The sequence below is a fragment of the Ursus arctos genome, unplaced genomic scaffold (assembly GCF_023065955.2).
Source record: "Ursus arctos isolate Adak ecotype North America unplaced genomic scaffold, UrsArc2.0 scaffold_14, whole genome shotgun sequence".
NCBI lineage: Eukaryota > Metazoa > Chordata > Mammalia > Carnivora > Ursidae > Ursus > Ursus arctos.
This window is the reverse complement of record NW_026622808.1, coordinates 12,388,181-12,405,329: the sequence shown is the minus strand read 5'-3', so window position 1 is coordinate 12,405,329 and position 17,149 is coordinate 12,388,181. Positions and strand designations below refer to the sequence as shown.

At 60.6% G+C, this 17,149-nt stretch overlaps 1 protein-coding gene across 3 annotated transcripts; it reads right to left on the bottom strand.

Annotated features, from left to right (window-relative positions):
- Positions 1-3,030: 3,030 nt before the first annotated feature.
- BSG (basigin (Ok blood group)) lies at positions 3,031-11,089 on the bottom strand. Of its 3 annotated transcripts, none has more exons than XM_026480826.4 (8): positions 10,920-11,089; positions 5,973-6,129; positions 5,218-5,300; positions 4,956-5,092; positions 4,603-4,879; positions 4,076-4,100; positions 3,851-3,912; positions 3,031-3,766 (listed from the first exon to the last, which is right to left on the bottom strand). In XM_026480826.4, the coding sequence occupies exons 1-7, from the start codon at positions 10,984-10,986 to the stop codon at positions 3,852-3,854; spliced, it is 807 nt and encodes a 268-aa protein (XP_026336611.1). In that variant the 5' UTR covers positions 10,987-11,089; the 3' UTR covers positions 3,031-3,766; position 3,851. The 3 variants fall into 3 exon arrangements, with proteins under 3 accessions (XP_026336611.1, XP_026336612.1, XP_057167378.1); XM_026480827.4 differs by having other exon boundaries at positions 3,846-3,912; positions 10,920-11,070; XM_057311395.1 differs by having other exon boundaries at positions 3,031-4,879; positions 10,920-11,070.
- Between the last annotated feature and the right edge of the window lie 6,060 nt (positions 11,090-17,149).

Below are 17,149 nucleotides of genomic sequence, written 5' to 3'. Positions count from 1 at the left end.
AGGCCTGAACTCTGAGTCACCTAGGGGGGGCCCAGCCCCTCTCTGAGCCTTGGGAACCCTGTCCCCAGGTCCTGACACCTCTATCCCACAGCCTCCCCGTCTCTCCCACATCCTCTAGCCCAGGGCAGAGTGCCCTTCGCATTCATTCCACAAATGTTAATTAAGCACCTGATTCGGGGGCTGGGATTCAGACCACCAGCACCCTGCTGACCGTGGAGCCGAAGGGACAATCAACACAGTAAACATTACGTTTAATAGATATTCTGTTGTCCATCAGAAGGTGGTCAGTGCCACACAACTCAGAGCCAGGAAAGGGATGAGAAAGGTGCTGGGGTGATGTCTGAGGGAAGATCTGAAGGAAGGGAGGGCTGGTGTCACGAGTGCATGTGTGGGAAGAGTGTCTGGGAGGTGACGTGTCCTGTGCAAAGGCCCTGAGACAGGATGGTGCCTGGCTTGTGGGAGGAAGAGGATCTCAAGGCCCCAGGGGTGGGTGAAGGCGAGGACACTCAGACATGGCAGTTCCTGTGCAGACAGGTATCAAACCCAGAGTCAGTTCACAACAAACAGTCTGTTGCCTAAAACTGCTCTTGACCCCCCACTGCCTTTGGAAAGAAACCCCAATCCCTCCCCACCATCCGGTTTGCCCCCCATTCTTTCTCACCATTCCTGGGCCCCAGAATAGGCTCTGGGGAGCACCTTCTGACCCTCCAGCCACCCCACTTCACAGCCGCTCTCGGCACCCACGAGCCTGTTTCCTCTCCAGTCGGGGCAAGTTCAGGTCGAAAGCCCCAAAGCCCACAGAGTTTGGGGACCCTCTAGTGAAAAACAGACCGGGAAGACAAAACAAGGCCAGGGCCTTGTGATGGGTCCCAGCGTTCAGCCTCAAGGGCGGCCTAGCGAGCCCCCTGCCAGACTCAGGAAACACGGAACGTCTCATGAACGACGGTGGCAGGGCCACCGGCTTAGGTCTGGGAGCCACCATGGTGCAGGGCCAGCCCTGGCGTCGCGCCCAGAGTGGCAAGTGACCGCAGGCAGAGCACCCCGCCACCTCGGTTTCCCACTGTCTGCACCACCAGGTTGGGGGCCCAGCTCTGCTGACCTAGCATTCGCGCGGATTTTCCTTTCCTTACAGGGATCACTGTCCCCGGTAGGTGCAAGGATGGCGTGGGAGGACCAAACTCCGATGACCCCCCCAACATGTCTGTCTTCTGCTGCTGGGTGAGGCCCTCACTGTAAGGGGGAGGTGCTCTGGGGGCTCCCGGCCCGGGACGGGGGCCCAGGGATGCCGGCGGGGCACTTCCAAGCAGCATCAGGACCTTGTTTCCCTTGTTCGTCGGATGGACACCCCAGCCCTGCCCCTCTGCCCCCCACAGGTTGGGATCCCCAGATGCCCGTTCCAGAGCCTCCAAGCACTAAAGATGATCTCACGACTTCTCCATCCCACTCTGGGGAAACCGAGGCAGGCGTCGCAGACTGACCAGATCACCCCCGTGGCAGAGGGCTGCACACCGCTGCACTCGCTACAGACAGATGGACAGATGAATGGACAAAGCTGCTTGTGAGGGACCCCGCTTTGGCTGTGTCCACGTGAGGGGCGTCCCTCATGCTCCACGACACCCTCTGGTGCCCGGGGCTCCGCCTGGCAGAAGCTCCCATACTTCCTGTCTGGATTGAGCCCCAAGCCCTCTGCTCGGCACTGGGGGTGCAGCAGGAAGCAGGAACACAGCCACAGCCTCCCAGGGGACACACGCCCCAGCGACCCGATGCCCACCTCTTCTGACTTCGGGGAAGGTGGGGGGTTGCACCTGTAACCTGGTGCACCAGCAGCACCCCAGCGAGGAGCCAGCTCACCACCACCTCCTCCCCCACTGGACCGCGGCCCGTCCGTGGCGGATCCCCCAGCCCCAGCCAGGCCAGGAGTGCCCCACCAATGCTGCTGAGTAAACCATCCCCCAGTGCACGCGGTTGGTGCCCCGGGAGCCCCAGGGCTCAGGGAGGTTGGCCCAGGCACGTCCAGCTGGAGCGGTCCGCAGGGCCAGGCAGCTGCAACCCCAAGAGCCTCTGTAGAGGGGCTCCCTTGGCTCCTGCACCCTGCTCAGTGGCATGCGCACGGCTCCCTCTGGTGACAGCTGGAGGGAAGGCCGGGCCGCAGCTCCCCCCAGCCCTGGGGCCTCGCAGGTTCGGTCCTCTGTGACACGGGGTGGGGGGGACAGCCCCCTAGGCTGTGGTGTGCAGGGCCTCCGTAAAGGACTCCGTTCTGCCCAGGGAAACCGCCTGCAGCTATATACCGCCACCCTGGGGGCCTTGGTGAAGCCACCCAGAGGGGCCGAGCCTCCCATTTCAGAGCCTGGAGTCAAGCTGGTTGCTTGTGGGCCGAGCCCGTCTTCAGTATTTGTGGCATTGTTATGCTGGACTTTTTGCCAACATCAGATTTCACATCCAAACCCTGATTTCTGGCTATCTCCTCTGGACCTGCTGAAAGTCTGGGCTCATGTCCAGAGGGGAGGCGGAGGGTAAACAGTCCCTCGGTGGGCAGCAGGGTCTCCCTGAACGAGCCCTTTCCCTTCCCCCTGGGGTAGTTTCCCCTTCAGCACCAGGTGGGAGGCCTAGATGGCACCTGCTAGAGCCCCCATGTTTGGAAAGGCCCTGCCTCCTCCGACCTGCTCCCCTAGAGCATGACCCAGACCTTCAACCCCGTCCATGTCACCCAGCTTGCTCCAGCCATCAGGGACCCCCTTCTCCTGGGGGCCAGGCTCAGGAGGGCCGCCTCTGCAGCTTTCTGGGCCTCAGCCAACCCCTCTTGGGCTGGAGCAAAGTCCCAAGGGGCTGGCTCAGCTGGGGACACCCGCTGGCCCCTTGCGGTCCTCTGCACCCCCTGGCCCCCCTTCACCCTGGGAAGCTCCTGGCCAGTCGGCCCTGCCCCACCCCCAAGCACCTAAACGGCATGCAGGACTCAGCAGCCCGTGGTGCTCCCGCCCCGGCGAGCTCTCCTGGAAGGCCGGCAGCACACACAGGAGCCCGAGAAGGAAGCATGGGTTGGCCTTTCTTTATTGGTGAGCAGACAGGCGGTGGGCGAGTCAGGACGGCGGGGAGCAGCTGGGGAGGGGGGTCTGCAGCTGCCGTCACAGCAATCCTGCAGCTGGGCGCGTGGACAGCAGAAGCAGGGAGGGACAGGGAGGGCCAGGCGGGGCCCACCAGCAGCCACATGTTCATAGCAGTCCTGACGCACGACACAGACCTGAGGCACCCCGCCAGCACAGACTTCAGACGGGCAGGACACTTGCATGGTGCACGACCTGTGACCTTCCACAAAGGATCCCAACACGCCCAGCAGCCTCAGGAGGTAGAGCCCCAGAAAAAGGCCAACCTGCCCTTCACAACCCCCACTACGGGCTAGGAGGCTAAATGCCCAAGGGACAGTGAGGGGACGGGTTGTGGGGACAGGAGGGACAGGTGGGGGATAGTGGGGAGACAGTGACGGGACAGGCGGGCAGGGGCAGCTGAGGGGACGGGCAGAGGACACGAGTCTCGCAGGAAGCTCACGGCTCCCCAGAGGCACTCACAAAATGTTTAAAAAGGAAAAACAAAACCCCTAAGGAACGGAATTCTATGTGTAGAAAACCCTAGTTGAGTTTAAAAAGGGAAAGAAACGTGTGATCTGACCCACGGTGTGGTCTGCTTTCGTGGGCCAGGTCTCCTTTGAGAGGAAAGAACGTGGAATCTGCAAACACCAGACGCTGAGCTGCTCTAGATGGAGGCGGCACGCCTGTGCAGGGCAGGGGGGCGCTCAGACTCCAGCCTGAGCCCCGCAGGGCGGGCCCCGCACCTCCCCTCCTCCCGCTCACCTCACCTCAGTTGGCGTTCCTCTGACGCACGTTCTTGCCCTTGTCATTCACGTGCCCGCTGCTCTTCCTGGGGACACGAGGGCGGGTTCTGGACGCTCAGGAGGACGAAACAGTGGCCCCGCTCCCACCCGCCAGGTGCACAGTGGATGCTGTCCAGGCCGGCAGTCCTCCAAGCCCTGCCCAGGGGACACCGCCCACCCACCCTCCAACCCAGCAAGGCCAGGACTTACAGAGGAGCGGAGCCCGTGTCCTCATCTGTGCAGACGCGCAGCCACATGCAAGGAGAGGACAGGCCATCAGGAGCAGTCCCTGGACCAGGCCCCTTGCAGGGTGGCACCAGTCCCGTGGGGCCCTGCCCTCAGTGTCTCTGACTGTAAATGCAGGCAGCCAGCCCTGCCCCCAGGTCATGCACCCTCCGAACGAGCTGTCTGTGGTCACGGCCCAGAGTGGCACCTGGGAGCCCTGCCCACAAGCGCCAGGCAGGTGGGCAAGCTCAGGCTTCCTGAGCTCCGTCTGCACAAAGTCAAGCGCTGCTTGGCCCCTTGGGCCCCAAGCAGCTGCCACAGATGGGGCAGAGCAGCAGAGGACACTCACTTCACCCACCTACAGCCAAGTAAGGGAGGACAGTGGGGCAGAGGAGGCCTCGGGCGGGCAGCCCCCTGGCCGAGGACCCTCCACCCCACAGCACCCTCTTCTGTCCTGCACTCCTGGCCGGTGCCCCCCAACCGAACAGCGAGCAAAGGGCAGGTGGGCTCACCGTCCAGGACCTCGTCCGGCTTCCGCCGCTTCTCGTAGATGAAGATGACAGTGACGAGCACCAGCACCTCGGCCACGATGCCCAGGAAAGGCCAGAGGGCGGCAAAGCGGTTTCGCACGCGCAGCACGATGATGGCCTGGCTGGTGCCCTCCGAGTTGGTGCCATTGCACACGTACTTGCCAGGGTCTACCTCCAGGTCCAGGTTCGAGATGTGCAGCTCCGTCTTGGTCTCCGAGGATATCACCAAGTACTTGCTATGGGAGCTGTTGCTGATGACCTGGGGGCAGGCGGACCTTGTAGGGACTGAGGCCGAGGCCAAAGCCAGCTCCTCCCCGGGTGGACATGGGTCTCACCTGGTCCCCAGAGGTTTCCATTTTGTACCACACCCATTCGCTGACCGGGGGGAAGGAGTCCGACTTGCAGCCCAGCACGACAGTCTCCCGCTCAGTGGCATGCTCTGACCTCTTCACAGCCTTGATGTTGGGGGGCCCTACAGGGGAGACCAAGCAAGGCACTCTCTGCCGGTTCCTAGGCTGTGGCCTTGCTGGGTTGGCAGGTGGGCGGGCGGTGTCCCCCGCCCCCTCCCTAGTGTGCCCAAGGGCCTGCCGAGCTCACCCTGCAGCTTGATGCTGGTCCTGCCCGCAAGCTCTGGGAGGAAGATGCACGAGTACTCCCCGGAGCGCTCGTCCAAGTCCACCCTGCAAGAAGACGCCCGGCAGTGAGCGGGGTCGCAGCAGGAGCTCAGTTCAAATGACGGCACTGCAGGTGATTCCCACTGGAGCCAGAGCCAGGACTGGCCAGGGGGCTGCAGTCAGGAGGGACGACGAGGTGCGGAGACAGCACGCGGAACCCCCCCCCCCAAGCCGGGGGGCCTGCATCAATGAGCCTCTGTGCCCAGCCACCCTTGAAACGAGGAACAGGACTGCTTCTGGAGCTGGCTCAGGAACCAACTAAAGCAAGGGTTCAGAGCAGGGCAGCCGAGAGTGCCTGAGACCTCAGTGAGCCAGGGACTTAGGCCGGGGAGAACCCAAGTCTGTCCGCCCACCCGAACCAGCACCCCGGAGAGAGAAGGGAAGGTCTCAGAGGCCGGCCTTCCTTTCCGCAGTCACCAGCCCCTCGCTGGATCCCAGGCCTTGGCCATCTCACAACGGGGGTGTGTGAGCAGAGCTCCTGTCTACTGTCTGTCCAGAGCGAGCCCCCCGACTACGACCTTCGTTCCGACTGACCACAGAGGCCGTTGGCAGCGACATGTCAGAGCAAGCGGGGCGCAGGGAGGGGCCTGCGGGTGACACCCGCAGGCTGAAATGGGGGTCTGGCATCTCTGCAGGCCCTGGGGCAGGCTGGAACACCCGCCTCTGGGCCTCACTCACTCATACTCCGTTTTCAGGTCAGGCAGTGCGTCTTCCTTGAGCACCTTGCCCCCCTTCACCCAGCGGTGGCCGACGATCTCAGTGGCGCTGTAGTTCAGGGTACAGGTAAGGCGTGTTTTGGAGCCAATATCGTCTACAGAAGTCCAGATCCCGCTCCCTGGGGGGCACACGACAGGACGTGAGCAAAGGGATCAGGGCCAGAAAGGACCCAAACCCAGGGCCCCAAGCCACTTGCCCATGTGACCCTAACCTGAAATTCCTCTTTTAAAAGATAAATCTAGGGGCGCCTGGGTGGCCCAGTCGGTGAAGTGTCTATCTTTGGCTCAGGTCATGATCCCGGGGTCCTGGGATCGAGTCCTGTGTCAGGCTCCTTGCTCAGCAAGGAGTCTGCTTGTCCCTCTGCCCCTCCCCTGCTTGTGCTCCCTCTCTCTCAAAAAACAAACAAAAATCTTTAAAAAAAAAAATAAATAAATAAAAGGTAAATCTGCCACTGCCCAGGCCACCATTTCCTCACTGGAGGCTCCTACCGACCCCCTCCCCCCATCAGAGCAAGGCCATGCGAGGTGGGGGCCAGGGGGCTCCAGCTGCCCCTCTCCTGGGTGGCACCCCTTCTGGAAGGTCAAGGGCTCCACTCCTACTTGCCACAAAGCCACTACAGAGATGGCCCAGACGCCACTGGTGGACCCTCAGTGGCCCTTCCATCAACTTCCAACTAGGCCAACTTCCCCACTGGTTTGAGATGTTCTCTTTAGGAAGCGAAATGTGACAATCACTTCGAACCAGAAGGTGAGCAGCCTGCTGAGGCAGGAGGGACCAGAGTTCCGGGGGGTGGAGCTGTGAGAATGAACCAGGAGGACCCCCCTCGCCAGAGGCTGAGCAGCAAGCCCACCTGTGTCCACATCAGAGCCCGGTCCCAGGGCTCACAGCACGTGTCGTGGGGACACTCCTGGACGGCGGGGACTTAGAAGGCAGGCTCGCAGACAGAGTCGTCTCAGGGCAATTGTGACAATTGTGACTTGACTCAGTGCCGTCTGTCACCCAAATTCATGGGCCCCAGAGGCGTCCCTTCTAGACCGTGCCCAGAGGACTCGAGCACAGCCACAGCCACCCCAGGGCTGTGAGAGCAATAAGCTCTTTCCCCTTCAGTCTCTAGGGAGACGCCTACAGCATAGAGTTGGGTGAAAACTCAGGAGACCGAAGTACCAACAAGAAACAGGCTCTGTCGTCAACACCCAGTCAGTCACTAAGAAAATTTAACCTGAAGGGGCTCCTGGGCAGCTCAGTCGGTGAAGCGTCTGCCTTCAGCTCGGGTCATGACCTGGGATCCTGGGATCGAGCCCCACATTGGGCTCCCTGCTCAGCGGGGAGCCTGCTTCTCCTCCCCCCCGCCCCCCGCGTGCTCTCTCTCAAAAAAATAAAATCCTAAAAAAAGAGAGAAAAGAAAGAAAATGTAATCTGAAAACCCCAAAGGGCAGCAGGCAACCTCTACTGGAGGGGTATCACAGCGGGGCAGCTTTCTCGAGTGACTCATGGGCAGAATGCGCCTGTCTCCTCCTCACACAGTCCCTGGCACTTGAGTCCTCAGTGGGCTGACAGCTCCCCTCCCCTGTCCCGCTAGGAACTGAACACACGCAGGCCCCAGCTCCCCCAGATGCACTTCCAGTCTGGGGGAGGGGTGGCGGCAGCCTCTCTGTGTGAAGAGCTGGGACCCGAGGCCAGCGCTGGACGGGACACAGGTCTCAGACCCCTGGCAGGCAGGGGAAGAGGCGGTCAGGAACTGCACGGAGCCCCTCCCACCGCTGCGGGCAAGTGAATACAGACGTGTACACACACATGCAAACACACACCCAGCACACGCCTACGGCCACTCACTGCGTACCCACGTGTGCACGCACGCAGCTCACACGCAGACACACGCACACGGTCACAGCTTTGGGCTGTGTAGGAGAGCACAGGCTGCCGGCCACAAGGCCTCCAAGCCTTCAGGCTTTCTGCTCTAGGGCAAGGTGGTCCATGCCCCAAGGTCCTGGGGACAGGCGGACCCTCCTGTCCACCCTCCGGGGGTAGCCCAAAGCCATTCGCAGGACTCAACTACAAGCAGACAGAGGCGTGAAGCTCGAAGAGGACTGAAACCCTTCAGTGGCAGCGCCATTTCTACAAAAGGATCACCTCCCAGTAAGCTGCATTTCTCAGGAATCACGATTTCCCAAGACTGCAAAACCAACAGCTCCGTGCAGAGCTGGGAGTGGTGAGTCAGGGCAGGAAGTGAGGCCAGAGACGGCCCTCCGCCCAGACCGGCCCGTCTCTCTAAAACCTCAGGCCCCCTTGTCCCCTCACCCGGAGCTGCGAGAATGGTCAGCTCTGTCCCAGCTGCACCCTGCTCCCCGGGAGACAAAGAAGTGGCCCAAACACCACAGGCTCGAGGGCTACACCCACGGGGAGTAGGGGGGTGTAGGGGACTCAGCCCTCAGGCAGGGCACCCCCCCACACACCGTCACCCCTGCCCTGCCTGAGGGTCATACGCAGCAGGGAACCGAGGCACACCACCCCTGGCCCCAGAGATGGGAGGGATACACCGGGAATTCACAGGGACCCTCGAGAGCACAGGGCAGGAGGGAGGAACAAGGGAGAGACCCGGAAAAGTAAAAACTCAGTTTTGGCCACGTGACTGTGAGCCATGTTCTCAAGTCAAGTCACCTTCATCTAAAAACAGCCACCCCTCCTCCACGCCCTTAGGCAGCCGGGCAGGGCACCGGGCCAGGCAGGCCTTATGGTAAACAGCCCAGGAGCAGGGATGAGGCTGCCAGCACCCACCCTCCTCCCCACCCACCTCAGCAGCCCCGCTCAGGTAGGAGGAGCAAGAGAACATTTCTGGGACGCCAGCCACAGGCTCTGGGCCTCTCCGCCCTCCCCGCCCATTCCCTCCATCTCACCAGGCGGCTGTGCTCTCTTCACCTGGGGCTCAGAGAGGCCACACCAGAGCCTGCAGGACCCAGCCAGCAAACTAGTGCCCCCTAGTGCCCTCCCAACCAGGCCAGCCAGGGCGATGGGACCCGGGGCAATCCCAGGGAGAGTCCTGTCCTGCGGCCTCAGCCGACACGGGTGCCAACCTGGCAGGCACTGGTGCTTAAGCTGAGGAACCCCACTGCTGGCAGGGTCCTCTGAAGAAAGTTTCTGGGAAGCTGACCCAGACAGGGGAGGCAAACACTGTCAGTAATTCACCTGTCCCAGGAAAAAAAGGATGCATGGTATTTCTGAGAGCCCCCGGAGCTGTGGAGTTGTCAAAGGGGAGGAAGAAGAGGGCGCCCGGGTGGCTCAGTGGGTGAGCGTCTACCTTCAGCTCCGGTCATGATTTTGGGGTCCTGGAGTCGAGTCCCGCATGGGGCTCCTGGCTCAGCAGGGAGTCTGCTCCTCCCTCTGCCTGCCCCCACCCCTGCTCATGCTCTCTCTCTGTTCGATATCAAATAAATAAATAAAATCTTAAAAAAAAAGAAAGAAAGAAAGAAAGAAAGAAAGAAAGAAAGAAAGAAAGAAAAGAGAGCACAGACGCAGGTCCCAGGTGGATTCAGACACCGTGCAGACAAACGGAGTCCCCCCTCACCACACACCCTACATGGTGTGCGAGAGGCCAGGAACAGCCCAAGCCCCGGTGGTAGGGGTCCTTTCAGCCTCCTGGCTGGAGCCGCAGTAACTGAACCCAGGAATGACGTGGAGAAGTGCTTCCACCCTCTGATGAGGGGGGCAAGCTCAGGCGCTGTGCTACCCAGCAGAGGGAAACCAAGAGTCCTCCTTCACCCCCATGGCTGTCCGTGACCACGTCCAGCCACGGAGAGCTATTTCCAAAGGCTCAAGCTGCCAGAAAGAGCAGCCTGTCTTCCACAATCATCTTGCCTGCGGGCTCCTATCTGAGTCGTCCAGAGGTCCGCTGGCAGGCAAACAGCGAGCAGTGTGCCTGCCAGGGGCCAAGGCCCTCGCCCAAAGGCATTCAATAAACTGCCGTCTTGATTATACAGAAGAGGAGAGAGGCCAACTGAGATCTTCAACTGGGTCAGGAGTGAACCGGTGAAGCTTCTACCAGAGGCCCGCGTGCTGCTGCCTCCCACGAGAGCCCCAGACCCTTCCTGCACTTTGTTCCCTACGTGCCCATCACTAGAAATCTTTAACCAAGAACAAAACAGGGAAAAGATCTCCATCAGGCAAAGAGAGGCTGTTCTGCTTTCCCCTGAAAAATACGCTTTAATCCCTTCTCCAAACCGCAACATCTGTCCACCCCCAAAACATTGCCCACTCCTGTGAAGCGCTCGGGAAAACAGATGCTGTTTAAGGCTAAAAACCACCCTCTCCACACTTCCTGCTCCGAACTGGGCTGCCAACGCGACCTCACGGCGACCTTGGCACATGTCCCCTCCCGACCTGGGCCTCAGTTTCCACTCCTGTAAAAGGAGAGGGCGGACGAGACGCCATCTCCGTCTGTGCCCTGAAATCGAACACAATCAAAGCAAGCGGAGCGCGCTGGCTTCCCTACAAGGGTTTCGGTGTTGGGGCCAACACCAGGGGGCAGGTGCCTACCCGGGGCACGACACGGAACCTCAATCCTGCCAAGAATGACAATCCCTTCCAGGTCCGGCGAGCCCACGGCCGCAGGGGCATTAGCGCGCTGGCCAGCGGAGAGCCCCGGGCCTGGGCGGGCGGGCACCGCTCCAGGCCGCACAGGCTTCGCCGGGGCCGCGCGGGGGTCCCGGGGCCCTCTCCGCCGCGCCCCTCTCCCTAGCACACCCGGCGCGGGGACTGGGGGGACGGCGACGGTGCCCTCGTCCAGGGGTCGGGCCAGCTCCCGGGTCCCCCGGCGCGCCCGGGCTGCGGGGGTTCAGGGACCCCCACCCCCACTGTCACCGCCCCCAGCTCTCGGCCCCGCTCCGCCCCCACCCGCCCGGGCGGGACGCTCACCTGCCCCGGAGCACACCTCGGCGCACAGCAGCGCCAGCGCCAGCACCACGAGCCGCAGAGCCGCCATGTCGCCACCGTCCGCGCCGTCCCCACAGCCAACCGCCGCCCGCGGCGCTATAAGAACCGGAGGGAGGGCCGGGCGCGCGCGCGCAGGGCGACGCCGTGGGGCGGCGACGCGCACGGCACGCCGGCCGCCCCCCTGCGCACGCGCGTGGACGCACGTACGCACGCGCTTGAGCGAGCGAGCGCCCGCAGAGGCCCCACATGACCCTGGCGGCCACGCCCCGCGGCCTGGGGGCGTGGTTGGTTGCTAGGAAACAGGGGCGGGACCCGCGAGGACGGCCCGGGGCCCCTCCTCCCTTTCTTCAGCCTCTCCGAGTGTGACGTCAGAAGTGTACCCTCCCAGGTGGTCGAGATGCTTGCTGTGCATCATGTGTGTTTTGTCGCAATAAGGAAGAGAAGAAACGCGTGAAGGGGGGGGTGGCGATCTCTGTGACAGGTGGGACGGGTGCTGGGCTGGGGCGGGGCCGCCTTCAGAGGGAAACGAGGTACCTCCGATCGCAGGTGTCCCGTGCAGTGCCTGGACATCGTCACGCCGGGAAAGCTGTTTATCTGAAAGTCACATTAACGGGCTGGACAACTTACCCTGAGGTCCCCGTGCTTTACAACAAATGCCCGTTTACTTACTTTTTACTTTATTAAGTAAACTCCTGCCTTCCACAGGTGCCCTTCCTCACTCCGTCCCCCACCCCTGGCCTCTGAGGCCGGCTCCCTCCCTGGGAGGTGCCCAGATTCCAGATCTGGACGTCTTCCTCAGACCGAATGACAAGGAGACAGCTCTCCTCTTTGGCCTGTCTCTCCAGCTTTGTTCTGGGGATGACTATTTATTTTATTTATTTTTTTAAAGATTTTATTTATTCATTTGACAGAGAGAGAGACAGCCAGCGAGAGAGGTAACACAAGCAGGGGGAGTGGGAGAGGGAGAAGCAGGCTCCCAGCGGAGGAGCCCGATGTGGGGCTCGATCCCAGAATGCTGGGATCACACCCTGAGCCGAAGGCAGACGCTTAACCGCTGTGCCACCCAGGCGCCCCAAGATTTTATTTTTAATACTAGTAGTCATCTCTATAACCAACGTGGGGCTCGAACTCAGAAGCCTGAGATCAAAAGTTGTGTGCTCTACCAACCCAGCCAGCCGGGCACCGCTACCACAAATACTTTTTTGAATGGCAAAATAATTTCAAACAAAAACAAGGGAGTGTCATCTTCATGACCTTGGGTTAGGCACTGGTTTCTTATATATGACACCAAAAGCATGAGCAACAATAAAAACACAAATAGGACGTCATCAAAATTAAAAACTTTGTGCTTCAAAGAACACCAGGAAGGCAGTGAAGAAACAACCGACAGAATGGGAGAAAATATTGGTAAGTCACATAGCTGATGAGGGACTTCCATCTAGAACATATGAAGGACACTTACAACTTGATTTAAAACAAGGACAAATAACCCAATTTAAAATGGACGGAGGATCTGAATGCAACACTTCCCCAAGGAAGGTGTACAAACAGCACTCGGGCCGTGAGGTGACGCTCGCCATCACGTCATGGGTGAAGGCAAGTCGCAGCCGCCAGGACAGCAGTGATCAAGCAGAAACCCCTAGGTGTTGGCAGGGGAGGACCAAACCCTCGGGCACGGGGGTAGGAGGGGAAATGGGTGCAGCCACCGTGGAAGACGCCCCAGCAGGTCCTCAAAACGTGGAACACACAGCTACGGTGGGACCCAGCAATCCCACTCTTGCGTGTGTGCCCGCGAGAACGGACGGCCTACGTCCACATGGACCCGCACACCGACAGCCCCCGATGTGCCCTGTGGGGTTGCTCTAACCGGTTATTTTTAAGAACTGCGGGGAAGCCCTGAAGAATTGAGAAGTTACCCTTTTGCGAGAGACATTTACGCGTACGAGGGAAAGCCCCTTTGACCCCGGCGCCAGGAACAGGGGTCAGGCAATCTCCCGAAACCCGCATGGGTGCAGCGGGCGGGCATCTGAATGTGCAGCCTTACCCTGTCTACCCCCCATACCAAACTCCTCACCCCTAGCATCTGCTCTTGGCGTTAGCTGAAGGTGGCATTTAAGGGGCTGGCTTTGGTTATTTCAGGGTGTTTCTCTGTTTTCCTGCATGTCTCCCATGTAGTGTACGTGTTATTAAACTTGTTTTTCTCCTGCTCATCTGTTTTATGTCAATTTAATGACTAGACCCACCAAAGCCCCTAGAAGGGAGAAGGGGAGGTGTCCTGCCCCTCTGTGGGTGAGGCAGGGCTGCTTTAGAACCCTGCCAGGCAGCTTCCTGAGGCTGTGATGCTTGGAGTGGCCGCAGCCCCGTGGGGAGGTGAGGGCAAGTCCGAGGAGAGCCAGGCAGGAGGAGGGAGGCTGGGCAGAGCCCAGGTGGCCTACGGTGAGTGTTGGAGGACATAGGGGCCAGGACCTGCTGATGAAGGGGCTCTGTTCCTTGGAGACTCACTCTCAGCACCTGGGAGCCTCAGAACGGCCAGAAGCCCCAGCCTGGGGCGCTCAGAAGGGGGCCGAGAGCTACGTGCAGAACGACAAGGAAAGCAGCCAGCTGGCTTCAAAGTCCCTCCGGCCTGGGTGGAATTCCACAGCCCCCTCTCCTGCCCTCCCTGGGCTGGGCTGAGGACAGATCTCATGGGAGATATTAGGGCCGCCAGGCGGTCTTTGCTCTTGTTTACAAAATCAAGCTGTGCTCCCCCAAGACCCTGTGTTCTGACCCCGCTCCGGAAAGTCTTCCCTGTCCCCTCCCACCGCTCAGATCCCGGTCCTGTTCCGTCCAGGCCCCACCCTGGGGCAGGAGAAGCCTTCCAGGATCACTCCAGCAAGGGTGGCCAGATTTAGCAAATAAAAACGCAGGACACCCAGTTACAGTTGAATTTCAGATTAAAAAATATATAATCTGTGATTTTTTAAAGTGTAAGTCTATCTCATGCAGTATCTGGGGTAGACTTATACTAAAATTTACCTGTTCCGTATATGAAACTCAAACGTAACTGAGTGTCCTGTCTTCCATCTGGCGTCTCTGACCGGCTCAAAGCAGCCCAGTTCCATCACCTGTTGTAAATTCCCTCACTGCACTGGTCACTCTCTGACCTCGTGTCCAGCCTGTGCTCCTTGCTTGCTGCCCGCCCGCCCATGCACGAGGGCAGGGGCAGCCACTCCTGCCTTCCACAGGTGCCCTTCCTCACTCCGTCCCCCACCCCTGGCCTCTGAGGCTGGCTCCCTCCCTGGGAGGTGCCCAGATTCCAGATCTGGACGTCTTCCTCAGACAGAATGGCAAGGAGACAGCTCTCCTCTTTGGCCTGTCTCTCCAGCTTTGTTCTGGGGACGACTAGAAGTCAGGGAGCCCTTCCTCCGTCCCAGCAGTTCTGCCGACAAAGCCATGTGGCTCCTAGCAGCCCCCAGGCCCAGCCCTGCTGACCCTCAGGACTGGGCACCCGGGGCTTTTGGCTCAGCCTCCCTGGCCGTGTCCTGCCTTGGAGTCCCGGCTGGGCGGTGCCAGGCTGTGTGGTAAGGCTGGTTCCCTCCTCGCCCCACACTGGTTGCCTCTGGGCAGAGGCCTCTCCTGGCCAGCCTGTCTCTGGCACCATACACCCCGGACGCCATCCCCGCCAGGACAGAGCATTTGCTTTGGTTCATTGCCTTCTACTTTTTCTTAGAAAACCTCTCAAAGTCACAGACAAGGAGAGAGATGATGACGTCAGATTTTCATTCTGTTACACCCATCTGTCCACTGCTAAAATGTCTCAGCTTAGTTTTTTACGTGCATTTTTCCGAAAGGGGGAGCTTTGAAATCCAACCCTCCCCAGGCAGTGACCGAGGGAGCATAGTGGGGATTTTATGCCTGGAAAGGGTTTGGGCAAGGAGGGGAGAGGGGCCTGGGAGGGTCAGCAGTGGAAGTGGGCGGGGGACAGGGTGGTCATTGTGTTGAGCGGTGCCCCCCAGAACCTGTGAGTGGGACCTCATTTGGAAAAAGGGTCTTGAGATGAGCTCATCCCGGATGAAGGTGGCCCTGAATCCAATGACTAGTGTCCCTCTAAGAAATGCAAGATGAGAGACACAGACATACAGGGGAGCCAGCCTGGTAAGAGGGAGGCAGACATGGGAGGGATGCGGCCACAAGTCCAGGGAGGAGGCCTGGAGCCCCCAGGAGCTGGAAGAGGCCAAAGGACCCTCCCCAGAGCCTACAGCAAGAGCACGGCCCAGCCCACCTCAATCGTGGACTTCTGGCCCCAGAACCGTAGGAACATGATTTCCGTTGGCTCGTGCTGTCCAGTTTGCTGTTACCGCCGCCCCAGGAGCTGGTGCAGATCCCACACCGCCGTTAGCGCTGAATTGACAAAAGTGGGGGTGGTGCCGGGCCGCCCAGGGTGCACACCTGGTGGTGAGCTGGGGAGGCTCCCTGTGGGTGGGCACCCAGGCCTGGCACCTGCCTGACGGGCGGGCATGCCCAGCGAGCGCAGCTGGCCGCGGCCCGCGAACGGTTCAGCCTCTCACCCCCATGGGCTCTTCATCATTCAACAAATGTTCTCCCCAGAAAGATGGCAGCTGCTGGCTCTCAAGGAACTGGCGGCACCCCCCGTTCCCCATCGAGACTTCCCGGTGGTCCACGGGCTCCTCTCCCCGTTTGCCCATGTCTTTGCCATGGTGGGGTCTCAGGAGGGCTCTTTCTTGTTCAGCCAGTCTTCGACCTACAGCGTTATGGGGATGGTGCCCCCCAGCCCCATGCCTGCTCCCTCCCCCATTTGTCTTCTAGAGCTGTTGGCAGTGAGCTGCAGGCACCCACCTTCAACCCTAAGATGGGGGAGAAAGGGTCTGATTTGAGAAGCTTAGCGCTGGGGCAGATTAATCCTGCATCCACGCTCCAGTCAGATCTCCCTGGGGGGCCCGACTTCAGCCTCTGGGCAGCCGTCCTCCAGACCCAGGGCCAGTGCAGGCCCCACGCTGCAGACGGCCAAGGTCCCTGGGACCGACCTCAGGCTGGCTAGGCTCCGCATGGGGCTCGTGTTTCCCGAGCATCCTGCTGGGGTGCCTAGGCGCACGTCCCCACACTGTCCCACCCCCCCCATCTCCCCCGGGACACGTAGCTTTGTCCCCAGAGCCAGACAGCTAGGATGAGGACGACCTTCCCATCACAGGGCACTGGGGCAAGTGAGCTGGTGTTTGCAGCAGGGTGGCAAGTGTCCGTGTCTGTGCCGGGGTGAATGGTGCCATGGCCATGGTGCCCCAGGCCATGTCCAGAGGAACCTCAGAATGGGCCCTTCCTTTGGGGTAGAGTAGTTGCAGATATAACCAGGTTGAAACGAGGTCACACTGGAGCACAGGAGGCCCTATCCTATGGCTGACATCCTCATAAAAGGGGAATTCTGACACAGACACAGAGCAGAGGCCGTGTGACCATGGAGGCAGACACGGGAGTGACATGGCCAGAGGCTGAGGGGTGCCAGGAAGGGCCCTCCCCTGGAGCCTCTGGAGGGAGGGCAGTCCTGCCCACCTTGATCTCTGACTTCAAGCCAGAGTGTGGGAGGATAGGGTGCCATTGTCCTGCTCTGCGGCTTTGTCTCGGCCCCAGGACCTCCCTCGGAGGCAGGAGCATCACACTCTCCACGGAACCCTTCAGAGAACAGAGGGAGGCCATTTTACCCTGTTAGAGACGGCCCTGAGCAGCGCTCTGAGTCCCCAGGCAGGGTGGGGCACCTTCCCATTCCTGCTGGTGGCCTCTTGCTCACCTGGGGACCCATGGGGGGCCCCCCACTGGGCCAGGAAGGAACAGCTGGGATGGGGAGATAAGCCTTCCCCCTCCACACCCTGCCCTGATCTGCAGCCAATGGAGCCACGCCAGGACCCCTGACAAGGCCCGAGGCTTCCTTCCGGGCCTCCCTGCCTCTAAAGGTGGGCCTCCCTTGAGGATGTCACAGAACAATAAACTCGTGGCTTCCTGCAAAGCAAGTACAAGGGCCACGGTGCTGGTGGGGGCGGGCAGCAGGCCAGCGCTTCTCCACAGGAAAGCAGCGGCCAGAGTGAAAGGCCACGGATGTTCACAGCAGCCAAGTCGAGACACAGCCCCAAATACCCACGGGCAGGTGGATGGAACACATGGTCCACCACGCACTGGCGCGTCCCTGGGCCGCGAGCAGGAGCGCGGCTCCCACACGCGCTGTC